The sequence below is a fragment of the Camellia sinensis genome, chromosome 3 (assembly GCF_055761805.1).
Source record: "Camellia sinensis isolate YWXY chromosome 3, ASM5576180v1, whole genome shotgun sequence".
Lineage (NCBI taxonomy): Eukaryota > Viridiplantae > Streptophyta > Magnoliopsida > Ericales > Theaceae > Camellia > Camellia sinensis.
The window spans coordinates 25,873,451-25,900,605 of NC_138963.1; the positions used below are offsets into that span (position 1 = coordinate 25,873,451).

At 31.8% G+C, this 27,155-nt stretch overlaps 2 protein-coding genes across 4 annotated transcripts; one reads left to right on the plus strand and one right to left on the minus strand.

Annotated features, from left to right (window-relative positions):
- The first annotated feature begins 942 nt into the window (after positions 1 to 942).
- Positions 943 to 11,984, plus strand: LOC114287419 (syntaxin-71). Of its 3 annotated transcripts, none has more exons than XM_082919336.1 (10): positions 943 to 1,246; positions 1,326 to 1,451; positions 3,942 to 4,104; positions 4,214 to 4,299; positions 7,886 to 7,954; positions 8,035 to 8,079; positions 8,165 to 8,227; positions 8,374 to 8,450; positions 8,808 to 8,867; positions 11,674 to 11,984. In XM_082919336.1, exons 1-9 carry the CDS (start codon positions 1,091 to 1,093, stop codon positions 8,821 to 8,823), a joined length of 801 nt encoding a protein of 266 aa, XP_082775462.1. In that variant the 5' UTR covers positions 943 to 1,090; the 3' UTR covers positions 8,824 to 8,867; positions 11,674 to 11,984. The 3 variants fall into 3 exon arrangements, with proteins under 3 accessions (XP_082775462.1, XP_082775461.1, XP_028086557.2); XM_082919335.1 differs by lacking the exon at positions 11,674 to 11,984 and adding an exon at positions 9,454 to 10,037; XM_028230756.2 differs by lacking the exon at positions 11,674 to 11,984 and having other exon boundaries at positions 8,808 to 9,140.
- On the minus strand, positions 9,166 to 11,096 carry LOC114287418 (NAC domain-containing protein 2). Its single transcript, XM_028230755.2, has 3 exons — positions 10,766 to 11,096; positions 10,384 to 10,670; positions 9,166 to 9,887 (listed from the first exon to the last, which is right to left on the minus strand). The coding sequence occupies exons 1-3, from the start codon at positions 10,938 to 10,940 to the stop codon at positions 9,351 to 9,353; spliced, it is 999 nt and encodes a 332-aa protein (XP_028086556.2). The 5' UTR covers positions 10,941 to 11,096; the 3' UTR covers positions 9,166 to 9,350.
- Positions 11,985 to 27,155: the final 15,171 nt, after the last annotated feature.

Here is a 27,155-nt window from a genome sequence, read left to right on the forward strand (position 1 = left end):
AAAAAATCTGTAACCCCATGATCAAATACTAATTATTTTTAAAAAGTTATAAAGATGAAATTAATCGTTTATTTTTTAAAAAACAAATATACTTTTGTTACAGAGTTATAGATGTCTAATCAATTTGATGTTTTATATAGATGATCTAATCAACGAATCATACAATATAAATGGTTCAAATTATAAAAAAAAAAAAAATTCAAGAAAAACCTCCACTGAAACACCATAGGAAGTTGCTGTGGGTTGCTCACGGTAACATACTCAATTCTTCATATTCCACATGCTTACCTGTCTAGATTTATCACCAATTTTTTTTATTAATTGATAATTATTTTTCATATTTCCAATTTACATATATATATATATATATATTTCTATTTTCACTAAGACCATCCCAATATGCATCTAATATTTTATTAAATTTAAATTTAATAAAAAATAATAACTATTTAACCTGTAATCGTTTCATCAAACTCATATCAAATTAAAGGTGACTTTTATCTTTAATTAAATTTAAATTATTATTGTTGAGCCGAACATCCGGTCGAGTGTCCATCCAATAACAACTTTAATAATTTTTTTGTTTATATTTGGACGATATGTGCTTGGACAACGGAAGATGTGAACAAATTTGATAAAAATTTTAATTTTAATTTTAATATTAAAATAAATGGTATCAAATCAAATTTTTCATTAAATTTTTACACAAATTTAATAATTTTTTTTGATCCATGTGGATTTATTTGATGAGGAAATAAATAGTTTGAAAATAAATTATCATTTTTGATGGAAGACCTAAATAAAATTAACAGAGTTAGGGATTGTTTGGAATGCTTAAATAAGTATATTTTTTATTTTTTTATAAAAAAATGTATAAAAAAATAAAGAGATAATATTAAAAAAATAATAAAAAAAAATAAATGTGTACTTATTTTAAGTTGTCAACTTGGCCTTATTATCCGGGCTGTAGTTCATTTCTCTTTTAACACCTTCGCTTTCTCACTCTAGAATTTATTTTCTCTCTCTCCAAACATCTCTGCGATCACCAACTATCATCAACTAGAACACAGAAGCAAGACTTGAAGCAGAGATGAGTGTAATCGACATTCTAACCAGAGTCGACGCGATCTGCCAGAAGTACGACAAGTACGACCTCGACAAGCAGAAAGATCTCAACGTCTCCGGCGACGACGCCTTCGCCCGCCTCTACGCCTCCGTCGAGTCCGACATCGACGCCGCTCTTCAGGTCTCAATCTCAGTCTCTCACATTTGCCCTAATTTGTAGCGCTTGAGTTTGAATTTTCTGGAATTTTTGATTTTTTTAGAAAGCGGAGGCAGCATCGAAGGAGAAAAACAGAGCTTCTGCGGTTGCTATCAATGCCGAGATTCGCCGCAACAAAGCTCGATTGCTCGAGGAGGTCCCTAAATTGCAGAGATTGGCTATAAAGAAGGTTTGATCTGTTCGAATTTTTGTTGATTTCATAGTAGAAATGCATAAAGATTTGACGTGATTGAATTTTATATTTTTATGATTATTTGGAGATCATAGATGACATTGAATTTGGCTGATTGATGCACATTTGGGGAAAAGTTATGATTTTAAGTTTGTAGTAAAATTTGTTTTTCTGTGACGTAGACTTCTTGTAAAAAAATTTATAATTAGGTTTTGATTAAGTTTTGATGACTGTTTCTTTGGCTAGCTCTGAATATACATCAATGCTTACATGATCGTGCTAATGCTATAATTTTGCATGATGTGCACAAAAATCAAACTTCAAAATGTCAACTTTTAACATACATTGCCCCAACAAAAATTGCCACATCAATGAAATTAATGCCAAGCCAAGTTCTTGCATGATTCAATGTTGCCAAGTGTGCTACCAAATTTCAACACACTTAATTATGTATTTATTTATTTTTATTTGATGTAACTTTGAATTATTATTATTATTTTAAAGTATTGATTATTGCGTTTAAAAAATTTATTGCATTGTATAGTAAAAATGGAATCATAACCTATGAAGCATGAATATTGGTACAATTGCGTTACGTATGGGTAAACTAATATAAAAAACCTAAAAAAAAAGGCATGAGTACAATCAGGGTTCGTCCCTAATTTGGTTTTGTTTATTGTTTATAGTAGTGCATGATATATAACAATTAGAAAATCAAATGTAAAAAATAGTGAAAGCAAGGTACACACGATAGAAGAAGGGGCCAAATGGAGAGTCGAAGAGGAGAGGAGACATACAGGAAGGTGTTGGTGTTGGCAAGTTTCATGAGACTTTTCGAGAGAGTGCAAGACGAGAAATGAGATCTGATTCTGACCAAGAGAGAATGGGTAGCTAGGAAAATGAAAACAGAGAAGATGGAGAGAGTAAGTGTTAAAGGCTATATTCATAAGAGAATGTGAGACCAAGTGAGAGAGAGCGTTGCTCTTCTACGGGGGGGGGGGGGTGGGGGGGGGGGAGAGAGAGAGAGAGAGAAGGGGGGGGGGGGGTTTCTCAATCTGATAAGATAATCCTAGATGCAATTTTTGTTTTGGGGACATTTGTGAAGATACCTTTTACTTTTGGAGATTTCAAAATAAACACAATATATTTATTTTGGTACTTGTATATAAACCAAACCAAGCCTTAAGTCCCATCAAATGGGGTCGGCTATTTTGGTACTTGTATATATTTTTAAAAAATTGCATTTAACCTCAACATACTCATAAAAGTACCCGTTATGTATCCATGCATATTCATGTTCATGATGTACCCATGCCATACCCAAACATAAAATTTTTTAAAAATGATAATATATATTTGTCGTACCTGGTACTTGTGTAGTTGTATCAGACCCATACCAGTATTGGATACATGGTATTTGTACTACATTTTTGAAGTACTTGTACTTCATAGAAAATTATACTTGCTCCAAAGTGAGTTTGTCAAAATATAACATTTTGTCATTGCCCCATTCCAAAATATAGCATTGACATTATTAAAATAATATGATCTACTAGAGTTTGGTGATGATCTTAGTTCACTATGTTGCGTTCCTATTGTGATTTTTGTACTTAAAAAGTTTGAAGTTGAGTTAGTTTGCTGATGACGGTTTGTTAACTCTACGTAGCCTTATCAGATCCATGTACTGGCTTCTCTTTGATTTCTTACATATGTCAATTATGTTTCCTAGTCATTGGTTTCTTGCTTCTTTTAACCTGTGTTGCATGGACTCTTCTACTTCCCCTAGTATACCCATATATCTGTTGGATATGATAAGGGTAAAGGTGTGAGATATGTGTTGACACTTGCATCCAATTTAGACACTTAGATCCTCTAAGTTTGTATGATAATTGAAGAAGAAGATACCCACATTTGCTATTATAAAAATATTTTTAGCTTGTCACATGAATGAAAGATATAAATTTCATATTTTCTCTAAATTCTATTTAATTTGAAATATGTTAAATAATTTATTACATTTGAAGTACATTTCTAAATAATTTACTACATCTTATCTAAAAGTACTATATAATATGCAATATATGTGGGGAAAATAACATGTCAGTGTAATGTTGGAAAAATAATTACAAATTGGTGAGAATCTTTTCTGGTGCAAGTCTTACATGTATTGTATGCAAGTAACTGTTTGCCACATTTTCCACTGATATGATTTTTTCCCGTTGAGACGTGTCCTTGTACCATACACAACTTTTGGATGCATATCCTAATATCCTAAGATTAAGTTTAGGAAGATCTGACACTTGGACACGCACACGCACGCACACCCACACCCACACCCTCACCCACACCCAATACTCATACCCTCTTTGTCAGGTTTTCCATGCGTTTTAGTTTTCTCTCCTGCAATTTTTAACCTAGGTGCAAAAGCACTAAACTAGCTACTTTGTTTGGGTTGGATATTGTGTGGATAATTCATTCTACTTACAGGTCAAGGGGCTTTCAACGGAAGAATTTGCTGCCCGTAATGATTTGGTCCTTGCCCTGCCAGATAGGATTCAAGACATACCAGATGGGACTGCAGCTGCACCCAAACAAACTGGTGGAGGCTGGGGAGCTTCTGCTTCTCGTACAGAAATCAAGTTTGATTCCGGTGACTGGTTGCCTTAAGTGTTCTTAAAATTTGATATTTTTTTAATTTTATTTTTGTAAGGTTCTTACTTGATTTGTCATTCAATTATTTGTTTCATTTTGCAAGATAGATGGACAGTTTGACAATGAATACTTCCAGCAAACAGAAGAGTCCAGCCAATTCAGGCAAGAGTATGAAATGCGGAAAGTGAAGCAGGCATGTGCTTCTTTGAAGTTGTATACTATGGGGCTTTTTGACAATCCAATTCAGCTCTTAAAACTAAATGTTTTTGGTGAAAACAAATTAGGTGTTTTTGAATACCATCACACATGAGCTAAATATTTGAGTACCTCTTAAAAATAGGCCAAATTTTTTAGTAACAAATTTCTTGCTTAATATTGTATACTTGATGTAGGACGAGTAGGGATTACTTTCCTACAAGTAGTGAGCCGGTTTAAGTATACTGGCAAAAGCAACAATAGACTTGTATGGCTGGATTTGGTGGGATTTTATGACTCCAAAAGTATTTAAAAAATAGGGGTTTAAGAGTTTGTAAAAAGGTAGGATTTTGGGAATGAAAACACTAGTGTTTAGGGATAGTTGGGTAGTTGTTCTAAGCACTGTGAATAGTGACATGAACAGTGACCTTACTGAAGAAGAAGAAGAAGAAGAAGAAGAAGAAGAAGAAGAAGAAGAGAGAGAGAAGTGCTTCACCCTCACAAGAGATAGGCCAATCACACCAACACAATCTCAAATTTTCATAATGTTAACTCTACTATTGAATCATTGAGATTACACATCTATTTATAGGCTAATGACTCTCCTAATTCTATAAAGACTGTTACTCAAATTTAGAAAATAAGAATATTTAGTGATTACTAATATTTTAGACCAACTATGATTTCTAATTCTACTTTAATCATAATAGGAAACTGTAATGACTTCTAATTTTAGTTCAATATCAAAATAGGAAACTTAGATATTTGACCACTAAAATTATTTTAGACATAATAAAACCCATATATAACCCATTTAATAACTTGGCCCAAAATAAAACTCATGGGTGATCCCTACAACCCATGTCCAACAATTATTGGAATTATTATTATACCCTTAATTACTAAAACCTATTATAATGATATGAAGATTCAAAATTATTCCAAATCTTAAATTCTTGATACCCTAAATGTGTTTCATGTGAAATTACAGATTTGCTCTTTTTCTTCTTTCCATGATCTTCATCATTCTCCCTTGCATTCAAAAAACTTGACCTCGAGCTTTATAATGCTGAAGTATAAGGATTATGGAATCTTGCACTTGCAACCATTCAAATTGATTGTTTTTAATGAATGATGAGAAAATCAAAAAGTTCAATGTTGTCATCATTCCATTGACCACATCGAATTTGTCAGGAATAATAAACTCAATGTGAACTTCATTTTTCTTATAAAGAGCAGAAAGTTCAGTTGCATTCTTATCATTCTCTTTGGTTTCTTTGGCTTTAGAACATTGATCATGATGATCTTTCATGTTTTTTTTAGTAAGCAAATTAATTTTTGCATTCCTTTCTTCGATATCCTCAATATTAGCATCATGTTCATCTTGCCTTCTCATAGTTTCTTCAAAATTTTCAACACTATCATCCTTTTACTCCTGGATATTAGTCTTCTTTAAAACAGCAGCCAACAATATTTCTATGGAAACTTTCAATCCATTCAAAGTTGTTTTGATAGTATGCACATCACTCTTTATTGTTGCAACATCCTCCTTAATTATTGCAAAATCCTCCTTTAATATCACAACATCTTTCTTTGTAGCTCTATAATTTGTTGATGAGGCTTCAAACTTCCAATTTAATGCTTGTTGACATTGTAATAAAGAAAGAAATTTTATCAAAAGATTGATAACAAACAAGGTAGGATCTTAAAGCTCTGATACCAAATTGATGTAGGATGAGTAAGGATTACTTTTCTACAAGTAGTGAGTCCGGTTTAAATATACTGGCAGCAACAACAATAGACTTATAGGGCTGGATTTGGTAGGATTTTGTGACTGCAAAAGTATTTAAAAAATAGGAGTTTAAGGGTTTGTAAAAAAGTAGGGTTTTGGGAATGAAAACACAAGTGTTTAGGGACAGTTGGGTGGTTGTTCTAAGCACTGTGAGTAATGACGTGAACAGTAACTTTGCTGGATAAAAGAAGAAGAAGAAGAGAGAGAGAGAGAGAGAGAGAGAGAGAGAAGTGCTTCACCCTCACAAGAGATAGGCTAATCACACCAACACAATCTTAAATTTTCATAATATTAAGTCTGCTATTGAATCATTGAGATTACACATTTATTTATAGACTAAAAACACTCATAATTCTATAAGGATTATTACTCAAATTTAGAAACAAAAAATATTTAGCAACTACTAATATTTTAGACCAACTATGACTTCTAATTCTACTTCAATCATAATAGGAAACTTTAATGACTTCTAATTTTACTTCAATATCAAAATAGGAAACTTGGGGTGTGTTTGGTTTGTGTTTTGAGATAAATTTTCAAAAAAATTTTGGGGATAGAGTTTAGAAATTTTTTGGTTTGTTTGGTTGTATATTTTGAAAATAGTTTTTAGAGTTTGGGAGTTTGGGATGATTTAATAGTTTGTTGTAGTTGAGTAGATGCGTGTGAGAGAAAGAGTGATTGAGAATGAGAGAGGGGAGAGAAAAAATGATTGATTGATGTGTAATAGAAAGAGAAGTAATTTTGAAATTTTTTTGAGAAAAATTGTAACTAAATATGTTTTTGGAAATTTTCTTTCAAAAAAATGTTTCAAATCACAAACCAAACACACCTTTGAATTTTTGACCACTAAAATTATTTGAGACATAATAAAACCTCCATATATAAGACCCATTTAATAACTTGACCCAAAATAAAATCCATGGGTGACCCCTACAACCCATGTCTAATAATTATTGGAATTACTATTATACCCTTAATTACTAAAACCTACTATAATGACATGAAGACTCAATATTATGCAAAATCTTTAATTCTTGATATCTTAAATGTGCTTCATGTGAAATTCCAGATTTGCTTTTTTTTATATTTATTTTCTTTCGATGATCTTCATCAATACTGCCATCCCATTACTCCACCAACGGTACTGCCACTATCATTGCCATCAACACCACACAACCACTATCGTCACTACACTACCACCATCGTTGCCACCACGATCCCACCACCATTGCCACTATGAACCCACCCTACCACCACCACACAACCATCACCACCACCACCACCACCACCACCATTGTTGCCACCATTGCTACTCCATTACTACCACCATCACCTCTACCCTACCACCACTGCCGCTATGCTGCCATCACCACTTCTTGTCAGAAACCACCTTCAACCACCACCTCCCGTGGGCCACCCCTCATTTGTTTTCAAAACAAGTTGTTAGAACACATGTGTACACCAAACATATTTTTGTTTGTTTGATTTACCCCCCCCCCCCCCCCAAAAAAAAAAAAAAAAAAAAAAAAAAAAGGAGCATAAACCGTGTTTAATGTTTTTTGTAAACAAAAGATAGTAAACTTTAAATGTTGCCAAATGGCGCCTTAGTTTTTAGGTATATAGTTTTCAGTTTTATCAAACATCACCCAAGCATATCTCTTGTTTTTGATTGAGAAGAAATATATATACTGCTTTCTGATGATGATTTTATGTTGCATCTTTGTTATTCCATTCATGCATTCTACTTATCCCAAAAAAATAAATAATATGTTTTACTGTAATGTTCGCACAGGACCAAGGGTTGGAAATGATATCAGAAGGTTTGGATACATTGAAAAACATGGCTCACGATATGAACGAGGTTCGCTACCTTGTGCTTTTGTATCTGTTGCTTTGGTATGTTTTTGTGGACTTCAATTTTTGATATTGCAATTCATGCAGGAGTTCGATAGGCAAGTTCCTTTGATGGATGAGATCGATACTAAGGTTGAAGAATTTATCCAGTCCTGGTAATATCTGAACCTACAGGTGTTGTTAAATTATTCACGGCATTTTTTTCAACATCTAACAGGTGGACAAGGCAGCTTCTGACCTTAAGAATACCAATGTGAGACTCAAAGACACTGTTAATCAGGTGATTGAGCCTGTATTTTCTACAGATTTGAATCAATTTGTGTTCCAGGGATGGGGTGGGGGGTAGGAGATTTCTATCTATATTCAGCTGTGCTTTGTTGTAGATCCCTTTACTGGATTTGACGGAGAGTTTTCCTTTTGTTCCAGCTGAGGTCCAGTCGAAATTTCTGTATTGATATTATACTGTTGTGCGTAATTCTTGGGATTGCTGCTTATCTGTACAAGTAAGTTTCACTCTCTCTCAATGGAAAGTAAACGCTTCATCACATTCTGTTAATATCTGACATGCTTAACGGACTGCAGAAAACAATTTCATGCATAGAAGGGTGAACTTGTTATTAGACGCAAATAACTTTACTTGTAAACTAAACTGAGTGCATAGTTAATTTGGTTGGATTTTCTTCATGCTTGATTAATATCTATTATTGATCTCGCACCTTCATGTCTTTTGGTGGGATAAAATTGATTAAATCAGTTCTCATACTTGTCTGGGCTGCAATCTGATTGCTTAGTCTGCATTGTTTCTTTCTTTCCTTTTTGGTTTTAGTGTTTGAGCATTCTAATGGTGTGTGTACTTGCAGTGTATTGAAGAAGTAAGACAAGGGCTGCTGTTTGTGCTCGTATCGTATTGGCTTTATCTGGTATTGTCTTACATTGATTGAGGCCTTGCTATGTGTTTGATTTTGTATTTGAATGGTCTTTCTGACGTTTGTTTGTCTTTTCTCATACTTGGAAGAAAATACCTTTGTCTCTCACATGCAGCTTTGGTTTTCTGTATTAATAACATATTCTTTGTTTCAGTTTTTACTTTGTTATTTTAGTTTGCGGTTGTATTTCATGCATTTGTTAATCTTGTGACTCCTGCAATTACTACTCTTGGCATATATGCAAACATATTGTTGAAGGAACCAAAATTGCATGAATGTGAGCCACAAGATCTTTCAGTTGAAAGCAGTTTGGATGTAGAAATTATATTTGTGAAGCATTCCAGTTGAAACAAATTCACATGACCTTGTTGTACAAGACTTATTTGCCTCCCGCCAACATCGATATTTACATGAAACATATATTTACTTATGGAATAAAACACCTAGATCTCATGTCCACACTGTTTCCTGAATACTTCAGTCAATGAAGGTCAAGTTATTTAACTCTTGATATTGGATTATAGAATTCCATTGATTGGCGTTGAAGTTGTTACCTTGTTCATACTGGTCTGTACTACAGAAATTCAATACAGGGATGTTGTCGCTCCAGTGGTTATCTCTGCCGGTCAGCTTCTTCTTAGGTTGGATGGAATTATCATACTGATTTCCTTCACTGAGCTTTCTCTTCTGCCCATTATTTAAGTTGTCAAAAGGTGGAACTGAGTATTGCGAATAGTTTGTGGCAGAATAGTCTTCACAGAATGAAGCAGGTATGCTAGAAACTGTGTCTAAGGAAGGTAGATCTTGAGATGCGAAGATGAGTGGTAGCACCAGGCAATCCCTGTATAGAAAATCTCTGATCATTTCAAGATTAGGGTTTGTATTATTAGAGCAAGGCTGGTCTCCTTTCTGAGAGTAACCAAATGGTTCATTGTTAGAACCACATCCATCTTCCCCACTCTTCCTTGAGATGTTGCTTTTCTGCCGAACTCGGCATAGTACCCAATCATCCAACTGTGTTAGAAGAACAACATCTCTATCAATCCATGCTTAAGTGCTTAAGTATGTTCATTGTTGTTATATAAGCTATAGTATGTTCATTGTTGTTAGAATCTTGCGATTCATAATTCGATTTATATGATTTGATACGAGTTTTAACCAAAACGATTTGATTTGTGGTGTTGAATCTTAACTTAAGTGAATAGTACGATTCAATTGTGATTTGCTACGATTCCCCACAATTCAGTTTGGTTTGCATAATGCATGAAAAGATGTCATTTTTTGCACCAAAAAAAAAAATCAATTAATTATATTGATATATGTGTTTTGTATGTGTAAATATATATACAATTTATTTGTATTGATATTTATTTAGTCTTAAACTATGTATGATTATAATTTATGCTAGATAAAATAAATGTTACAATTCACAATTTTATCAAAACAATTCTATATTTGATTCGCAATTTGACAACAATGTTTAGGTTAAATATTATGCAAAACAACTTACCCTCATGCACCCCTTTTGCCTCGAAGTCAACATCGTTGCTTCGGGCAATCTGTACTCGTTCATGATCCAATCTGTCTTAACTCCTCTTGGAGGGCGTCCTTTATAGAACACGAGAGCTTTTTTCACTCCAAGAGTCTTCCCGCTGCATGAACTGGGAATGGGTTTATCAGTTCCTGTGGCCTTCCAAAAACCCGAACCTGCCATCCTATTAGGCCTCACTCCGTTGGGGTATTTCCTATCCCTTGGGGTGAAAAAATACCATTCCTCCTCACCAAACAAAGCTTTACCTATGTAAAAGAAAAAGTTGATATTAGCTTAGTAAGTTCAACTATCAAAAGAATAAAGGACTAGTTAAAAGAAAAAAGTGTTTGGCAACACAGACCTGGTAGCTCCCAAGGATTGCACTTGTATAGATCTACTTCGGCAATAATAGATGCAGGTAGTGAACTTGATGTTGCTTTGTTTTTCAAATAGTGCACGATGAGCTCCTCGTCGGATGGGTGGAATCTAAAACCGGGTGGAAGTTGAATAATGTCTGAAATGAACTTTTTCTCCATCGAAGAATGCTTTGTTCTTGTTGATGAAGGAACCTAGGTATGTAAACAAGTTCACCACAGATATTATCGATCAAAAAGGCTGTGAATTATAGAACACTGTGCACTGGTTAATATATGCTGTACTGTCATGCTCATGAGGGCATTGATGATGGTAATAAAATAGGATTTAATCATGTAATTACATGTTGAGGTTCTATGAAATAGAAAGGAAAGCAACCCTTTGTCTTAACTGCTGACTTTTGTGAGTAGACAACATTGATGGATGTCTTACATATACCACATTTAACACCTTGTGATTTTAGAAGTGTGAGATATCATATGGTGCTTTCGCTTCTTACACCCTAGGAATACAACTAGTTTGATGATCATGGAGATTCAACAAGAAGTCTGCTGATGAAAAGGCTTGGATCGTCTTGGAATAACCAAATGAAGTCGTTAGGTTATTGAATATGGTGGATTTTGAGTTGGTGCAGTATGGAAGTAATGGGTGGGAAATGTGATAATGTGGTGGTTAGCTTGCATTGTTTCCATAATTTTGATTAGGTTGGTAAATGAGCAAATCGCTGCATGAAATGAGTAGTTCACTATGGTTCCAAACAATGTCGTATCTAGTAAACCATGATTTTATTCTAGAAGAATTCTTCAATTGCATCAAAGTACAATGTTTATTTTCTTAAAATTGCTTTGAATTTTGATGGTTATCTCCAATATTTTCTCTCTTATTGTCACCCAGTCTTGCTATCAGCCAGAGACCACTGCAAGGACAGAAGTAATTGAGGAAACAATATACATAGAACTAGCAATAGCTTCGCAAACTACTTTTAGGATGAATAGCGCCTCAGAATAATATTGTAGAAAGTTGTTACTTAACAAGACCATGATTGAAGTAGAATTGGCTTGAGAGAACTTGGGGTTATGATCTCCATTGATGATTCTCAATATACTATATATGGATGTTTTAAACACTCAAATGACAACATTGCAAGTTATGATCTCCATTGATGATTGTCAATATACTATATATGGAGGTTTTAGACACTTAAATGACAACATTGCAAGATACCAAATGGTTACCTCATATCAGTATTATTGTTGTTGATAATATATATATATATATATATATATATGTTTTGGTATATCGGAGTCCATAGTCAGGGGGGAGAGGGTGCAACTCAAGGCTAGAACATTTGGTCATAGTGAAAGTGTAGAAGTTTTGACTAATTAGATTAGACCAAATTGTTGTTATTTAGTTACAAAATTCGATACGATCAACTGGAAATTAAAGCTGAATACGAGTAGGCAAGACCTAGATTGATTATCCCAGTTTGATAGAGAAAAATAAACAGTAGAATATTTGGGACATGCTGATGATCTTTTGGCTCCATATCCTTGCCTTGTCTTAGCTTTATCCGTACAAAATTCCAAACGAAAGGGTATGCATAATTGCAAGTGACATAATAAAGCCAAGTATATGATAATGGGGATTCATCTGTTTTCTTCCCCTTGGAACCCCCCTCTCTCTCTCTCTCTCTCTCTCTCTCTCCATGTGAAGTGTGGACATTCAACATTATTATTTCATACCCATCCTTCACCATCTCAAAACCAATCTCTAAAAATCACTATTGTCAAGTTCAAATAGAGAAAATCTCTCTTTCAAAGAATACAAAGTCTTTGAAATCCAGGTTTGATTCATGTGTTTTCTGTATCCAGTTTTGTGTTTGGTTTCTGGGTTGAATACTTTTTTGTCGAATGGATAAGAATTTACGAAATTTGTTGGTGAGGGTGGGACATACTACTAAAAAACCTTGAACATGTACACCAATTTGTTTTCTGTTTGGTTGCGTGTTAAATTTTTCCATAATTCTTGGATATGCATTGTGGGTTATGCACACCTATGTTTCCATGTCGTGTTCTGTATAGATGAACGTTGAGTCCTAGGTGGCTTTGTTTGAGAGTCCAGTAAAGATATGAACTTTCTTGGAAACTTGAAAACTTGGCAGCTAGCAATCTCTTTGCAAGCCAAAAACAACTCCATTTTACTATCAAGTCTCGAGGTTGTTTTTTAGGTTGAGCAATTGACAAGTCTCTCTCTCTCAAACACACACACTTGCCATATAACTGTTTGTCATGTGTGTGTGAGAGAGGAAAAAGCCTAGGTGAACAGAAGGATATGAACACAAAATGTGCATATGTGAGACATGTTGCAACTACAGATGCGAACATTTTTTTGTCTTACATCTGTGTAGTTTGTGTTTGATTCTTTTTGTGCACTATTGGTGTCTGTGTGCCTGTGTGTGAGAGAGAAATGGTTACATTATTCAGAGGAAAAAAACAGGGGAGATGGGGGATGAATGCAAAACAAATATGCCATGCATGCCCCAGGTGTTTCACATGTCACACAATAAACATGTAGCATATAATTTTATTGGAAGTGACAATGAACAATTCATAATTTAAACCATTATTGGTAGTGTATAATTTATATTCCAACCAGTAGAGCTATTTTGGTTTTTAGCTACAATTCAGACCGAACAATATGGGGAATCATATATGCTATTTTTCTATCGTTGTATGATTTAAATTCCTATCCCACCCAATTCTTCGCATGTCTAAACATCAGAGTTTCAAAAGAATTCACATATTCTTTTTCTTTTTTCTTTTTTTTTTTTTTTCCGTACAAAAGGTAAGGAGGGTAGTATGCGAAGGGAAATTACATCATGTAAGAATAAGATTCGAATTTGGACATCACATTTGTTAAGGAATACTTTAATCACTAAATCAACTCTTAGTCTAGAAGAATTCACATATTCAATTGCAATTTCCCATTATGATTGGGAAAATCCGAACACTACTTGCCTAAGGTAAAGAAAATGAATAGAGAATCTAGGAACATAAATTGACTACAAAATCAGACATAAAATGTATATAAATAGATAAATTTTTCTTAGAAGTCGCTTGTAAGTATCGTAAAATATCCATTCACTATGTTCATATTTGTAATCAGTTTAAGTGTTAGTAGTAGAGCCGTACAATAGATATTTGTGATTGATTTCTATGTTCGTAGTATAGTTGATGCCTCCTCTCCCAAGCTCTCAATTCTCTCATCTTGTCCAATGGCCAGATCTCCTGATATAGATACCAAAAATTTATGTAAAAGGGTTTTTCATTTGAATAATGTTAGAAATTTCAAATATTTTATTAATATTTTTATCAAATATCTTACATGATGTATGACCCATATGGTGTGGGACTTACATGGTGTGAGTTCCACACCCATGCAAGACATTTGATAAAAATATTAATAAAATATTTGAGATCCTTAGCATTTTCCTTTTCAATTTTAACTTATTAAACACAAGATTATTAGAATTTTGTGGTTTTGGCGTACATAGGATTCTAACTACTCATCAACTTTCATGTGTTACTGGAAATTTAAACTCTAAAAACATGTATGTTTATATGTGCCTAGCTATGCAAAGGTTCAACTATAGACCATTCTACGAGATTGAAGAATCAATAAAAATCATTCTATAAACCAAAGAATTTTTATATGTAATCTTATACAAGTATTTTATAACATCGACAGCTCAAAGCCAAGTTACAAGCATCAAAGGGTTCTGCAAATTACATACAGAACAATGTTATAGCAATCTCAGAGCTCAAGACAGCGGTATTAATAAACAATTAAATAAAACAACAACTTGGTTTTTAGCATAAAGAAATCACTTCTGACAAAGCTAATATTTAATCACAACCATCATTTGGTAAGATTATAAAAAAATAAAATAAAATACTTTGCAACTTAATTCAAATATATATATATACACATATATTCAAAATGAAGTTCGGGTTCGTTTGGCACGAATATTTAGGTTGAGTTGGGCTATTTTAGTTATAAAAAAATAAAATAGGTTTTTAATCCAATAAGATAAAATGTCATATCAAAATCATAATCATTTTATTTTTTCTCTCACAAAAGTCAAAAAAAATCAAAAAGCTCATCCTAAACGAAGTTTTTTAGTCTGAGGCAACTAAAATAGCTTAAAAGCTAAAAAGTCAACCCACATCTCAACGAAGACTTTGTCATTCTAATTCTAAGGTAGAATAATATTATGCTCATGATTCCAGAGGTATTAATGAGTGAGAATTACAAGAATTGCAGTAAAAAGAAAGTAGTTCATGAAAACTGTTGAGGAAGAGTTCCTTATATCTGCAGATAGTGGGGTTCACGACCTACACTCGGGCCTTAATTGGTGCAACATTTGAATTGCTTATGCCTTTTCTTTTTTCTTTTTATTTTGTTTATTTTGAGAATTTATATAGAGTGTGTAGTATATCTACCCACCGAAAAAAAATAACTTGAATAATCTGAGAAAAAAAAATTTGATTATTGGCAATCTAGAAGAAAGATATTTTTTATTTTATTTTCTACTTATCAGTTTTCAAGCACTATTCACCCAAAAAAGCTGTACTACCCAGGCGTTTCAAGGTCATTGGCTCCACTTACTTGCACCTCAAAAAAATTTGTATTTTTTTAAAGTTTACAAAGTAGTATATATATTTAAATAATTTTATATTCATTTATCTTAATGCACTCGTAATGAAATGAACGATCATATCTTAAAATTTTATTTTATTGTGCGACTGTGACTAAGGGCAGCAACTAAAATTTTTGAGACAGAAAAGATAGGATTTTGCATGGGAGGAGCACTGATCCCATCCATCAAGGACAAGCCATGTGGGTTACTTCCAAAAAGTGGAATTGTTGCAAGTTGTGAACTTTTTACCTGTTAATAAAATAATTATGTGCAAGAGAACCAAAATTATTGATTAACTCCTTTTGATGCTTATTGTTCAATGCAATTGAAAAGTTTGCCTCCAATAATTTTGTGCCCTTCATATACACTTTTATCTAATATCTTAATTAAAGTCAATCTACACCACAAATTTTTGGACCACAATCTCAAACTCAATGTGGCTAATCCACTTCAAAATTGACACCTAAATTCATACATTGGTGTTTGATGAATGAGTTGGTAATCAAGGATGGATTTAGAAAGGGGCAAGAGAAGTGATTTCTCTACAATTTGAAAAAATTTCCTTACTATTATAGTATTTGTTATCTATTAATTGTCCCTAAATTATGCAGGTTTGCCCCTCTAATTTTTATTTTAAGTGGTTTTTCTTCTAAATTTATGAAACATGGGATTTAAAATAAAAAATTAAATATAATATAACAAAAGAAATTAAATGTTTCGTGTCGAATAGAAACCCTAGCTTGCAAGAGAAGAAGGTAGATGAATTAAAAAGTTATTTGATCACATTTATTAATAAATTAAAAATATTTTTTTTAATGTTGATTCTATGATAAATGCTTTCAATGATATGAAATGAAATGATGTCTAACACAACTTAATGCCTCACTTTTATAAATAAATTATCTTATGAATGTTATCTTTTGGAAATAACTGTGAAATATAAGAAACTTAAGGCCTTGTTTGGCAAGTTAACATTTTAGTTAAAAAGTCAAAAAGTTATTAAAAAAGTAAAAAAGTCTATAATCTCTACCAAAAAGTCAAAGATTCTATTTTCTCTCTATTTTTTACACATCTTTTCATAAAAAGTCAAAAAGTCATTCCAAATATACTAGTTTTTTTTATTTCATAGTTTAGTTAAAAAGTCAAAAAGTTAATAAAATAGCATGTTTCCAAACGAGGCCTTAAGAGAAGTTAAACCCAATTTTATGTACAGAATTTTATCGGTAAATCATTTTTGTTTTTCTCTTAACTGATAATGAAATTTTGGGTCCGTGGAAGATTAGAAAAATACACAAAAACAGGTAAGAAAAATGGGCACTCTCATCCATGATAGGGGTGAGATTACTAATACTAATTGTCCTACTACTAAATATAGGTACCTTGAAAATGTAACACTAAAACGCGTTTTGTGGAGTAGTTCTATTTTCTTAATTACTGTAAACAAACAAGTCAATCTCGTTGTAATTTTTAATTCAATGAATATTATGTATATATATATATATATGAGTTTTGCTTTTTACCTAACAAGAGCAAGCAGATCTTGAAGGGAATAAAGAAAGAAAAAATGCATGGGATTGGGTGGTGGGAGGGAGGTGTCTACGTGCACTGGGGAGAGATATTAGAGGAATCTATGCAACGGATGGGTGCAAGTGATGTCCTATGTGGTCGGAGATACATATATACCTATATACATATATATATATATATATATATATTTTTTTTTATCAACAAAAAGAAATTTTATTGATTGATCGCAAAGTACAAATATAAGGATAACATCAATAAAAGGAGAAGTGCAAAGAGCATTATGTCAAGTATATCCATCTCAACTAGATTATTGACTATATATATTACACAACTCATTCTATTCTCTTTAGAATTAAAGATTTAGGAAAATGTTTGGTAGCTCAAAATTTTGTGGCTCAAATGGTTCAAATCTGTCAAAACGACGTCGTTTTACACTCAAAATCTGTCAAAACGACGTCGTTTTGAGTGATTTGAACCATTTAAGCCACAAAATTTTGAGCTACTTAGCATTGTTGAAAGATTTAATACAACAATACTATGGCTATTAGGGGAAAAAAAAGTGTGAGGTAAATTTTACACGATTATGATGCTCAGTCGAGCCATGGAGGAGATGACTAAACAGGATATGTGGTTAGAAATCCGGATAGATGTCTGGTCGAACATAGAGTTCAAATGGATAAACTTCGAACAGAGGGTAGATTAAGGCCTCGTTTAGGAACTGACTTTTTTAGTAATTTTTTGACTTTTTGACTAAAATGTGATGTAAAAAAACCTAGTATGTTTGGGATGACTTTTTAATTTTTTACGAAAAGATGTGCAAAAAGTAGAGCGAAAAGGGAATCTTTGACTTCTTAGTATAGGTTGTTGACTTTTTGATTTTTTTAGTCACTTTTTAATTTTTTAGCTAAAAAAGTCATTTGTCAAACAAGGTCTAAGTCTACAATTAATGAGAATGTTTTTTGTTTCTGAAAAAGTTGAAGAACATGAGACACGGTCTAGTAAGGAGTTATCAAAGAAGCTCTAACTTCACGCTCAAATTTACACAACAGCAATATTAAGTATCATAAAAAATCTTTCATGAAAATAATCATGAAAGTTTTGTGACCCTTGGATTGCACTTAGAATAAAGCACCACGCACTAATCAAGATAATTCAAAGATCATAAATTTTTCATGATCATTTTCATGAAAAAAATTTTATAATCCCTAACTTTTCCCTTTACACAAATACTAAGAGTTCAACTTGTAAATATTGACTCTGATAAAAAAAAATTTAAAAAAAACTTGTAAATACTCATAATGTCCCCTACCAATTATCCCAGGGGTTACCAAGAATTCAACCAAGTTCATAGCACAGTAAGAAAAGTACTTTAAATTTAAAATATTTGAATCATATTCATCTTAAGTATAATTCAGATCTCTCCAAATTTAAACTTATACCAAGCATATTCAAACTTTAATACTTTATTTTTTCTAACAATTTTGATATATATATAGAGAGAGAGAGAGCTTTGGAAAATGAGTGGGGCATGGGGTGGGGGACTTGAAAGAAAGAATAGGTGATTTGGAAGGAAGATCCGAATGCATGGAGCCAAAAGGCAGTTGAATTATTATTATTATTATTATTATAAGGTGTGTGTGTATTATATACTTTTTTTCTTGTATGTTTGTTTGTATCTGTGTTTTTCTTTTTCTTTTTCTCTTTTCATGTTTGATGTATGGAAATTAGAAGGACCACTCAAAGGTCAGCTCTGTTTGTGCAATTTAATTGAACCCTTTGTTATCAGGTTTCTTTCTTTGTTGAGTCACTACCACCATCATCGCTACCACCCTCAAAGTCTCTCTGAAAAAGAGAAGAAGACTTGATGGTCCGTCCTTGCTCGTGGCAGATAAGGTCAATTGGTTTTAGGCCTCAAATATAGCATTTTACCATGCCACGGATCCTATGTTTTCACATCGTTTTGTTTTTCTGTTTTAATTTGTGAAAATTTTGAGAATTGGGATTTGGATATGAGGATTTTGAATTGGAACTAAATCCTGAAATTCAAAATAGTTAGGCTTCCCTGCAATCTAGATTTGGACTTGAGGGCACAGTTCAAAATTGTAGGATCCATCAAAAGTCTCATTTTGATCGTTCAAACCGTTCATTTTACATGATCATTCATGTATATTATCCATACACAAAATTAATTTGATCCGATAATTATAATTTGTTTAATTTATCCTGTTTGTTACCCAAAAAAATAGATGCTTATATTTGGAAAATACACCTAACGCTTATTTTGTTAGAGACAGATTAAATTAATTGAATCGATTACAATTATCAAATTAATCTCTTTTTTTTTCTTTTTTTTTTATAGATGATATACATGAATGACCTAGAATTCGTATTATCGAAATAGAATATAACCTCCAATTTAAATCCCAAACAAGTCAAATTATATATATTATACATGATAATCATGGTTCTGACCTTAAATAGTTACAGTGTACCAAATTTCAATTTCAACCATATATATGTAATATGTAGGAGAAAACAAACAAGGCACATAATGAGCCACATCTGCTCTATACATAGAGTTGTTATAAGTACCTGCCACGAAAGAAAAAAATGGATATAGATTAGAGCCATATTATGCCTTGGAAGATTAATTAGGGTGGTTTGTAGTTCATTTAGTGCACTACTAGGTTGTTGACAAATCAAATCCAATAATTATTTAAATTAGGTTGGGGGCAAAAAATTCAAGTTTAAATAAAAAATTGAACAATCTCGTATGAAATTGTTTCAATTTATATACCTAACAAATACGTGTGTGTATATATATATATATATATGTATATGATAATAAAAGACAAAATGAAGACACATGAGAAACTCTTGACTCAACAATCTATTTTTGAGAATGGTAGTTGAAAAAATAAACTTGTGTTTAGTCTATATTTTAGATTGGAGGAGTATATAATTTTCGTAATTGTAGTGAGTCTGTTTTGATGATCTGAGTTATTTAACTATCAACCATTTATTCATGTCAAAAAGATCGGACGTTAGGAGTTTAATGAATTTTACAAATTAAACGGTTCGGATCATTAAGACGGATTTGAGGTGAGTTCACAACCATGAGAACTAGACTCTTCAGTCCAAATTAATGAGTTTGCTTCGCAATTGGTAGTATATTGAGACAAAATGATAGAAAAATTTGAATACGAAAAATTTCGTCCTATGAAATTAATTACAAGTACATGGAATTAAATTTTTGTTTAACCCGAACTCGCGTTCTATTGACATATAAAATGTTGCATTATTATTATTATTTTTATTGCTTTCATAATAATCATGTTTGCATTTTTTATTTCTAGTTTTATAATGTTCGATTAACAGAGGATTTGACAAGACAACAACCATATGGAGATGATGGGATTAAAAAAAATAAGATTTGAGCAATTACTTTATATTAATAATGAATTCTTAAAGTGAAAGTTTATAATATTTGACATTCACATGGGTTAGCAAGAATTAAATCAAGGATTAGGGACTCACGTGCATGTCCTAGACTAGCAGTATCTAGAAATTATTGTTTTTTTGGATTAGTTCAGTGATTGGATTTAATTTAGGGAACAATATAAAAAAATAAAACATGAAAACTAATTAACTAGTTAGAGCATCTCTAACCCACTAGGTATATAATATTTGTTAGTTAAAATGCTTAGTATAACTTATTTTTTTCAATTCTAATGCACTAGGTATATGATAAGGCATTTTAGCTCAACTCATATTCACTAGTTACATGTAGCTAGCCATCAAGGCTAGGCAAAATGAATTTAATCATTAAGATAATTTTTCTCCATCTTTGTTGCTGATGCGACATTTTCTAAAATTAATAATATTTAGATAAATAGCTAAAATAAAGAGTATGGTTAGAGTAGAAATATGAAATAGTTGATAGGCAAAATAAAATATATATATTTTATAATAATATTTAGATAGGTAAAATGCCTATTACCGTTAGAGATGCTCTTATTACTCTTTGACAGGATTGCATTGTAGTAATTTAAAATGGAAAATAACAAAGGTCTAGAGAATCAAACTAAGAATCCTACCAAACAAACCGTTAAGTTTCAAATAAATTACCTTGAATGGTTTGAACTAGGATTTACAAACAAAAAATGCAAATCTAAGGTTGTGTTTGGAATGATTTCCAAACTATGATTCTACCCCCACATTCTAATATGATATTTGGATAGTGTTCTCAATCACATTTCCACAATATTTAGAAAATTCTGCAGAAAACTTTGTGTGAGGCACGATTTTCAAAAAAATAATAATAATAATTTGGCTTAACCGGTCGTCTTACCGGTTGACCGGGATAGTGCAATTTTTTTTTTTGCAATTGACATATGTTAATTTTTATATATTTGAAAAAAAGATTTTCTAAATTTTTTAAAATTTTTTATGTGCTTTAATAGAACTTTGAGTTGTATGTTTGATTATGAATTGTAAGTTTTTGTATCAAATATCATATGTCACATCAAAAATTTCCTACTCAATTCAAAATTCTTTTACCAAACAAAACTTTCACACTCAAATCATAATATCAAAACTCACAAACTCAAAATATAACTCCTACTCTCAAATCATATTTAGAAAGCTCTATCAAATGTAACCTAAAACTCAATCATACCTTACTAACATTTAATGAGCTATGTGAGTCGTCATCACTATATTGATTTAATGATTTTTTTTAAGTGTGTGTGATAATCTTACTCATATTTAATGCACCGAGTTGTCACCACTATATTGTATTGTATTAATAAGTTTAATCACTCATGTTTGTTTTTAATGTGGTGGTGACAACTCTTATTATGGTGAAAATGTACATGGTAAACAAAATATGATATAAAAATGTAGCTATTGTAATATTACTCTTTTACATTGAACTCTTTTAGCCTCAAAAAAACTTATTTGAATATTGTTAAACGGAGCACAAGTAATATTATACATAAATAGATTTATACGATTTTTTTTTTTTTTAATCACTACACAAAGCTAGCAAAGCCCGTGTTAATCAATATAAATACGATCCATTATCTTTGTTTCTAGTAGTAAAAATAAAATTTGACGTAAAATATATTTACATATATCATTTTTGTTGGTGATATACTTTTATATTACCTTCTTGATATATTTTTATATTACATACCTAATAAGTTTAGAAAGATAAAAACTAAATTTTATACGATTTGTTTATGAGATTTGCTTTTAAAGAATTCTCCTTATTAACGTATTTTTTGGGTTCAATTTTGTGTTTAATTTTTTTTTGTATGTAGAAAAAGATTACCTAACCCAATTCAAACCAATTTAGGCAAAATGCCAGCATTTGAAATGAATGAACCAAATGAGAAGACCAACACTTTCCAAGTCTAGGAAAACCAAAAAGATGAGACTAACTTTTTAGTCTAACTATGGTATCAATAAGAATTCATACCTACAAAACCTCAATTAGTAGGCTGTTGATGTAGGGTTTAGAGAATCAAATTTGGGACCCTTGTAGGATTATGACCAATTTGATGGTCCACTTAACATGCCTGTCTAGTACATGCACAATGTAGTTTTCATTTTTTATTTTAATTTTAAAAGAGATATAAATGCAATAATTAGACTTATCACTATCAAAGAATATGGAGTTACAAAAGAGAATTCTTTCTTTTTATATAGTGGTATTACGATTCTCATGTTACATCAATATCTTATGGTGATTAATTTAGATCCATCATTGGATGATGGGATGAATTCTTAACCATCCCATTTCAAAGGAAATCATTAGGTCGTGTTTGTTTTACGATTTGAGTAGTCGAATTGAACTATCATGGTTGTGGATCTCACCCATTACGTGTTTGGTAGTGAAATAAAAGGGCAGATTGATAGTTCAAAGGGCTTAGTAATCCCTTCAATAGAGAGATTACCTTGGCCGTGTAGATGGTAAGATTAGAAAAATAATGAGCAGATTGAGTCTATTCAGTCGTCCGCCCAGTTGTCTGTCTGAACGTCCAGAACAATGCATTTTTTTTTTTTACTAAGTGCACCTGTTTGTTTTAATATTTGTTTTAATTTTTCTTAATATGAAAATAATTTATTTATTTATTTTATATAAAAATAATTTAACAATCTCATTACTAACCATCTTTCACACTATCATAAAAATAAACACACTTTTACTTAATCCTCTCACTAACAATCTCTAATATTAACAATCTCATCACTAACCATTTCCTCACTAACAATCTCATCCAACTTAATTCGCCAAACAAACGTAGCCTATATTCAATTCATATCTTATACTTCTTAATTTAATCTTAGGAAAAATTTCACTTTACCCCCTATGGGTTGGGCCATGTATGGATTACCCTCTGACGTTCGAATATCACCACATAACCTCCTATGATTAATGGGGTGATGTGCATAGTTACCTTTTTCATCTATTCTAACAGACCATGTATGACACAGGCCAAATATGCAAATGGATATGAAAATATGATTTTTCCTTTAAATTAAATAACTAAAATGCCCTCGGCTTCGTCATCAATTTCCAAAACCTACCATCATCTTTATCATCAATATCCAGATATTCAACACATCTCTCTCTCAATTTCACATCTTCTTTCTCCAACGCAGGGCCAAGAACAATGAATAAAAATTGTAGATGATTCCAGATGATTTGATGATGATGAAAGCCAAAACTACTCCCCAGTCATGCCCCACAACAAACACCTTGTCTTCATCAGGTGTGATTTTGTCAAGGAGAGCAATGATGTCTCCGATCAGATAGAGAGCGGTGAATTTGGTGGAGTCGTTGAATGCTGCTTTGGTGGTGTCACCGTAGCCTCGGAGGTCTGGTGCCACTGCTCTGTAGCTGTACGCCGCCGTCTACAGGATCTGGTGCTACCATGAGTACTAGAGCTCCAGGAAGCCGTGGAGGAAGAGAACCACTGGACCTTTGCCTTTTTCTGCTATGTGCTTGTTTATGCCATTTACATTGATTGTCTTATGCTCTATTTCCTCCATACCTCTCTCCCCCTCCTCTTCAGTTTTTTCACTACACACACACACACATATATCTTTGATTTGATGATTATAAAAATTAAAAAAAAAAAAATGAAGAATTTTCTTTTAACAAAAAGATATAAGAGAGAGAAAGCTAAACATTGTTTTCAATGACTTTCTCCATCTCAGCTCAAATATGAAGATCACAAATATATACATGAGAATTTGTGTATACGATTGAAGAAACAGAGAGATGTGTTTTATGTATATATATATATATATGTGTGTGTGTATACACTGGATTATAATTCTTGTAAGGGCAATTGATCGAGAAAAACTTAGAAATCAAAGTGGATTGGGAGTTTCTCACTCTAAATTTAAAGATGTGTTTCAAAACCCTAAGTTTTCTCTGTTGCTCTTTTCAAATGCACAACTGTTGAATAAAAAATATTAAACAAAGATTATATATACAAGGACAAAATAATCTTTTCACTTCTGATGTTAACGGTGTTAACTGTCTACATCACTCCATTAACCACAAGGGGTTATGTGGTGATATTCGAACTTCAGAAGAAGTAATCCGCATATGGCCCAAACTATAGAAAGGTAAAGTGAAGTTTGCCCTTAATCTTATTTATGTTAATTTTATTCTTTAATTTTTTATTGTATTAATTTGATCTAATTAATTATATTTTTTTAATCGATTCGACAAAAACCAAGGATATATAACTATCAATTCTACCCTTAGTTTTTATTTAATTTCTTAATTAATGTTATTAATTTTCTCAAGTTTGCACAATATAAAAAATTAAAAAACAAAATTAACTTAAATAGATTTATAATATATATGTTATATGAATAACTTCATTTTTTTTATCAGAAAAAAAGAAGTTTCGTGAGGACATCATAGCTTTCATATGCCCTGGCCTTAAGGAAGCTGGTTGACAATCAGATTTAACCCAACCTCGCTGGGTAATAGTGGAGTCCACACAAGATTTTGCGATAAGAGTACAAGGCGGTCGGCAAATTGTGCCCAGAGTATCGAAACTGTGAGTAGTGTGCATAGAGAGAGAGCGAAGAACCATTGAACCACCCCACCTTCGTGGTGTCATGTAAATAACTCTAAACACAAGAAAGTATATTATAGAATTAGACACGTAATATATATTGATAGATAAAAAAATTCAAATATAAATATCAAAACAAAGAAAATGTATATATATATTTTATATCTAGTTCTGTAATATATTTTTATGTCCGTAGTGGATACCATAGAACTATCTTCATGGAGAGGTTTGGGTGGTCTCTTGGAAATTTTTTAAAAAAATTAGCGAAACATCATTTCTAACTTTGTGTAGTATGAGAAATTTAAGATTTTTTTATTATTAGCTAAGGTCCCTCAACATTTTCACAAAGAAAATTCGATTTAGAGAAATTTTGTCCGACTCAAAGAAATTTTATCCGATTTAGTGAAATTTTGGCCCTAACTTAGAGAAATTTCTCTTTGAAAATTGAAATTTTTCTAAGTCGAATTTTTTCTGTAGAAATGTTGAGGGACTTTAATTACTATAAAAATATTGTATGTCATTTATCTTATAAAATCTTAATACGAGAAATCTTAAAAAAAAATTCCAATTTTTTATCTGAAAGTCATAGATGTGACAATATCCAATAAATTATATTGGATCACAAAGATGAATTCCAAAAGGGATGAATAACAAAACCCTCAATGCAGAGAAGATAATAAACCTCCATGAAGAAGAAACCCCAACGCTGTGTTTGATTAATTAGGGGATTTGGGGAGGAATTTGAAAAGAAAAAATGAAAGGAGAAAAATGTGTAAAATTAGATAAAATGTAAGTATATTTTATTTATATTTTACCTACTTTTTTCATTTTCTTTTTCAAATCCCTCAATAAATCTCTCAATCAAATACAGAATAAGAGAAATCTCATAAGCTGAAATATATTATTGCAATAATAAAAAAAAAAATTCAAAACAGTCACTATGATGGCCATGTGGGAAGTAAATATTTTAATTAGAAAAATTTAAAACTTATTATAAATTATTTAATTATTTTTAAAATTTATTTTACCCAACTTTTTATAAAAAATTATTAAGAAAATTAATTCTAAATCAACTATAAATAAACACTATCAAATAATTTCACGACCTATTCATCGTGATAATCGAAAAATTGTGTTATAATTAGGGGTATTCAAAATATCAAGTAAATCAAACAATTGAACTAATCCGAACTACATTAAGTTCGGTCAGGATTGTTTTGAGTGTGATTTATAATTTAATTTTTTTTTGTTTATTTTAAAAAGGCATATAGAAAAATAAAGAGGTAATGTAATCTAAATAAACTAGTAAGCTAACTTATTTAGCTTTACCCAAAAGAGGCCATAAGTTAATTCTAACGAATGATTAATTTGGTCCTAAATCTAAAAATTTAAAAACAATTATAATTAAATTAATTATAAATTTAAAGTCAACTTGAATTAAACCGACCCCATAAACACTTTATTTGTGATCTCCCTCCCTCTTCATGAGTGAAAAATCCTAAGGAGTCGAGACTTAGGTCATCATTATGTGGTGTTACATAGTAGGACTACTTAATCATACAGCGGTAAGTCGCAGACTCGCATACAAGTAGAGATTCGAATCCAGACTCCTAATACTAGGATGATTCGCTTAGGCTTAGAAGATCATCCTACTAACCATATACTTGTCGCTCGAACAACTAACTCCAAAGAAATTGAAAACTGAGACCTTTAGAGTATCTCCAACGCTTCATCAAATTTTTAATCAAATTTGAGTAAAAATTTGATATGATTTGATGCACTCTGACGGTGAAGAGTAACTTTTCATCAATTCGACTGGACCCGCCGGTCATCCAGTGAAGAGTAAATTTTCATTAAATCTTTTTATAAAATTTCTAATTCATCCCAAAATCTAGTTGTCTGGGAGATTGTTCGATCGATCGGTCGTCCACAAACAACCATTTGCAAAATTTGATGAAAAGATAAAAGTTTCTCTCTTCATTTGATATCAATTTGATAAAAGAATTAGAGCTAACATTTAAGATGTTTTTTTTAATCAAATTTAA